The 4,529-nt window shown below is 61.6% G+C and overlaps 1 protein-coding gene across 2 annotated transcripts; it reads right to left on the reverse strand.

Moving 5' to 3' along the window:
* Positions 1-188: 188 nt before the first annotated feature.
* On the reverse strand, positions 189-4,512 carry CDK3 (cyclin dependent kinase 3). 2 transcript variants are annotated; one of them, XM_061176014.1, is made up of 8 exons: positions 4,433-4,512; positions 3,606-3,736; positions 3,175-3,252; positions 2,975-3,095; positions 2,712-2,882; positions 2,528-2,629; positions 2,055-2,258; positions 189-901 (listed from the first exon to the last, which is right to left on the reverse strand). In XM_061176014.1, exons 2-8 carry the CDS (start codon positions 3,719-3,721, stop codon positions 776-778), a joined length of 918 nt encoding a protein of 305 aa, XP_061031997.1. In that variant the 5' UTR covers positions 3,722-3,736; positions 4,433-4,512; the 3' UTR covers positions 189-775. The 2 variants fall into 2 exon arrangements, with proteins under 2 accessions (XP_061031997.1, XP_061031996.1); XM_061176013.1 differs by lacking the exon at positions 4,433-4,512 and having other exon boundaries at positions 3,606-3,794.
* Between the last annotated feature and the right edge of the window lie 17 nt (positions 4,513-4,529).

Here is a 4,529-nt window from a genome sequence, read left to right on the forward strand (position 1 = left end):
TCTAGGAAGGACCCGACAGGGGCAGGCCACGGAGGACGATGCCCTCCCCCCCATCCCCCAACCCCCCACTCCCCACCGGCTCAGGGCCTCTCAGTTCAGGCCAGGAACTGTCTTCAGCCCGCTGTCAACCTCCCCCTTGTCAGCAAGTCCCTGGTGTCCCCCCCCTGAGCAGAGAAACACTGGAAAACTTAGGAATGCATCAGTTTTATTTTCTGTTCTTAAAGCCAGAAGCAAACAAACGTTAAGCATATCCTAGGTGACGAGACAGCTACTTAGAACACCTGGCCTGCCCCAGGATCAGGAAAATGTCCTCTCTCCCTCATCCCGCTTCCTGTTTAACTTGGGACTCTTAACTGGAACTCAACTCTTCCCCAAAACATTTTAAATCCAGAAGACCAGCCGGGAGAAACCCTTTCCCCCGGGGTCTGGCTCTGCAACTGAGGGCCAGGCAGCTGAAGGGCGCTAGGAGGGCCTTGCTGGCGGCCCGGGCAGGCTTCCTACTCTCCTCGGCACCTGCCATTCTGGTGCCAGGGGACCCAGCCTCTAACGGACCCCCTCGGGCATGGGGCTTCTGTGCCCCCATCTTGAAACGGCACCAGCAAACCCAACAAACAACACAGGAACTCGCTAACCTGCTGGCAGGACAAACCCAAACTCAGCCCTCTGACGGCTGATGCCAAATTGCTCTCTCCCCAGATGTGTCCTCTTTCTTGGGAAGTGAGTGGGGAGGCAGGGGGGCAGCAGCTGGAGAGAGGCTTTGAGGCCTCACACCTTCTCAGCGGCAGAAACCCTCCAGCACACACTGGCGCGGGGCCGGGGAGGTCTCGGTGGACGAGAAGTACGGATGCGCAAGGGCGGCCTTGGCTGAGATGCGCCGGCTGGGGTCATACTGCAGGAGTTGCTGCGGAGGAAGGAGGAGGAGGAGGAGAGAGAGTGGGCCCGGGTGTGGCCAGGGCCCCAAGCACCAAAGCAGAGCTGCCTTCAAACCCAGAACGGCACAAAGCCAGTACCTCCCAGCTTGAGAACCAGTTCTGGACACTTCCGGAATCTGGGGACAAAGACTTTGTTCTAGTCCAGCCCTGCTAAGTCACCCCCTGTCTCCTTCACGTTACTGAGGCTGAGTCAGTCTCCCCACTTCCTTAGGGAGCTTTCCAGGCTCCAGCCTAGTTCTAGTTGAGACAGACTTTTCTCTAGGTATCAGGATGAGGGAACCAAACCTGTCCAGGGAGCATGCTTGAGGGTGGGGCAGAAACACAAAAATCCCTAAACTTGGCCAGTCTGTGGAAGGACCCCCCTGCCTTAGAGTAGCCAGGATGGAGGGCTAGGAGGCTCCGTGGGAAGTCCACTCCATCCTCCTGGCACTGGGTTGGGAGACGCACACAGCCCTCTGGAAAGCTGGACACAGAGCCTGAAGATGAACTTCCTGCCCGGCCTTCCTCTGACCCAACACCAGACTAAAGAGAGAAACGTGCTGAGTCTTTGTGGGCAAGAATGGATAGCTCTGCCTGAGGCCCTCTGGGCAGCCTGGCCTGGGCCAGCCCAAGGGGTCAAGAGGGTACAACCGGAGGGGTGAGTGAGGACCGGGGCAGGGGCCGAGGCAGCGGGGAGCAGCCTGCTCTGAACAGCCTCGTGTGAAGAGTAACCGCTGTGGAAGGCACTGCGGGGGTACCGAGGCAGTGGGCGGTGTGGTCCCTGCCTGGGAAAGCTTACAGCTTAGATGGGGTAATAACGTCCACGAGAAAAAATTACCAAAACACAAGGCAACTAAGAAATAGGGCACATATCACAGCATAAAAACAAAGCTAACTAGAAGAGAGAAGTTTTAAAAGGGATGATGAACATTGGACCTATCATGGGAGAGGCTTCCAGGTGGAGCAATCAATACACATGGGGACAAGCCACCTCTGTATAGGGGTCAGAAAAGAGACGAGCTGGGACTCAGAAGGAACCAGGGTTGCATAAGAGGCTGGATGACAAAGGGGACACTTCTAGCAAGAGCAGCAGCTGGCGCGAGGAGGTCTTTCTCAGCCTCCCTGCCGCCCACCTGTACCTACCATGAGCAGGTCCCTGCCCTCTGGCTCCAGGTGGGGCACGATCTCCTCCAGCCCCTTCCTGGTCCACTTGGGGAAACTGCCCTTATAGTCAGGCAGCTGGGTGACTCCTGGCCACATGGCTTCACTGGGTGTCCCCAGGGTCCGAAAGATACGAAAGAGTTGGTCAATCTCAGAGTCGCCAGGAAACAGGGCTTTGCGGGTCACCTGGAACGGGGAAGGGGAGAAGGTGTGGGGTCTACTCCCTTGTCATGCAGAATCCAATACCAGAAAAGAGGCCAGACCAGGGAGGCACCTCCAAGATATCTTTCCCAGGGCTGTGCTAAAAATCCTGGCCTTTTCTGGAAAAAGACCTTAGCCAGTCCCAAACACCCCCTTAATCCACTTCTAATAGGAGAATCAGAGCCCCTTCTACCCCCCACCCCAGAGGACCCTGCCTGTGGCCTCCCTGTGGCCATGTGTGGCCCTCTCTCTACCATCTCTGCGAAGATGCAACCAATGCTCCAGACATCCACGGCTGTCGAGTAGAACCTGCTTCCCAAGAGGATCTCGGGGGCACGATACCAGAGTGTCACCACCTGTGGGGACAAGGAAACAGCATCATTCAGGGTGGCTGGGTGCACGGGTGACATCCCTTCTCTCCCCTCTGTCCTGAGGTACCTCATGGGTGTAGGTGCGCAGGGGCACCCCGAAGGCCCGAGCCAGTCCAAAGTCAGCCAGCTTGATGGCCCCCAACTCATTGATGAGCAGATTCTGGGGCTTCAGGTCTCGGTGGATGACCCGATGCGAGTGGCAGAAGTTCACCCCCTGCAGCAGCTGGAAGAGGTAGCTCTGGAACAGCGAGCGTGAGAAAGAGCTGGCTGAGCGGAGGCGGGGCTGGCTGAGCGGGCGTTCGCTGGTTGCCCCCGTCCTTCCCCCGGTACCTTGACTAAATGCAGGGGGAGCTCAGAGGCTGGGGTGGAGTCCATGTACTTCTTCAGGTCCTGGCTGAGGAACTCAAACACCAGGTAAAGCTTCTTCTCGCTGTGCACCACGTCCAGCAGCCTGGCCGGGCGACACCAGTCAGCATGCGGCTCCCAGCCGGGCTGGGAGAGGCCCACTTCCCGGCTCCTTCCCGCCTCACCTGACGATGTTGGGATGCTTGAGCTCTTTGAGCAGGGAGATCTCCCTGATGGCGGTGCTTGGGACCCCCTCGGTCTCCCTGGAGAAAAGAGTGGTACAGCAGTGGAGGCAGGAGCTGAGCAGGCCCTTCTGCCGGGGGGGCGGGGGGCAGGCGGGGGGTGTCACCTGTGTTCCTTATTCCCTAAGGATGCCCACCCCCCCCTCCCCAGCGATGGGGCTCTGTGCTCCTCGGCACACACCCGTCACTCCCAGCGGCCGGGGGCAAAGCCTGGTCGGAGTGAGGACGCGTGAGGGCTGCACCTCTGTGGCCCCCGTGTAACTGGGGAGTGCTCGGAAAAGGAGTGGAACACAAAACCCTGTGAGGAGGGACGGATGGGTGGGCTGTGGGTCACCCCTGGACCAGGGGGTCTCAGAGGCCGTCCCAGCACTCACAAATCCAGCCTAATCTTCTTGAGGGCCACGAGCTGCCCGGTCTCCTTGTTCTTGGCCTTGTACACCACCCCATAGGTGCCCTCTCCGATCTTCTCCACCTTCTGAAACACATCCATGCCCGCAGAGCCGCCCTGGAAACAGAAAGCGCCTGGGGCGTTCGCCCCCATGCCCAGCAACCCCGCTGCCCCTCCAGCCTCCACGGCACAGCCTGCCCGGCCCCTGCCCAGGCCCCGCCCCGCCCCGCCCTCCCCTCCCCCCCCGCCCTCCCCCTCCCCCCCCCCCAACCCCGGCTCCTGAGGCCTGTGGCCCCCAGGGCTCACCCTGCTCTGCCTGCCAGGCCGCCCAGGCCCAGGCCTGGATCCCACCGCCCGCCAAAGCCCCAGCCCCAGCCCACCCCCGGGAACCTGGTGTGGAGCAGGGCTGCCCCTCGCCCAGCCCAGGCCGGGCAGGAAGCCCCAGGCCCCAGGAAGCAGCTGCCCTGAGCCGGGCTACGGAGCGCAGGAGGGCCCAAACTTCTCCTGCCCCAGCCCCCGCCCCTGCCCAGCCAGGCCTGGACCCCGGGGGCAGAAGGCTGCCCGGAGGGGCCGCCCAGGGGGGCCGGGGTCAACTCAGGGCAGAGGTCAGGGGTCAGGAAGGGCTTCTGAAGCCACAGTCCTGCCCTAGGCCGCATGGCCAGGACGAGGTGCTGGGCCTGGCCTGTTTGGGGACGCTCGGCCTCCTGTGAGGGCAGAACCTTGGCAGGAGCAGCCCCCACTGTGTCCTGGGCCCCCCACCAGGTCCTGAGTGCCCCCAGCTCCCTTCCCTCAGGCCCCCAGCCCAGAATTCACCAGAAACCCTGCGCTCCCGCAGCCTCGCTGGCCGGCTGCCTGCTCCGAGGCTCCCCCTGCTGGCCCCTCCCGGCGCTGCACCACGTGCACGCACTGC

This window comes from Eubalaena glacialis, chromosome 19 (genome assembly GCF_028564815.1).
Source record: "Eubalaena glacialis isolate mEubGla1 chromosome 19, mEubGla1.1.hap2.+ XY, whole genome shotgun sequence".
Lineage (NCBI taxonomy): Eukaryota > Metazoa > Chordata > Mammalia > Artiodactyla > Balaenidae > Eubalaena > Eubalaena glacialis.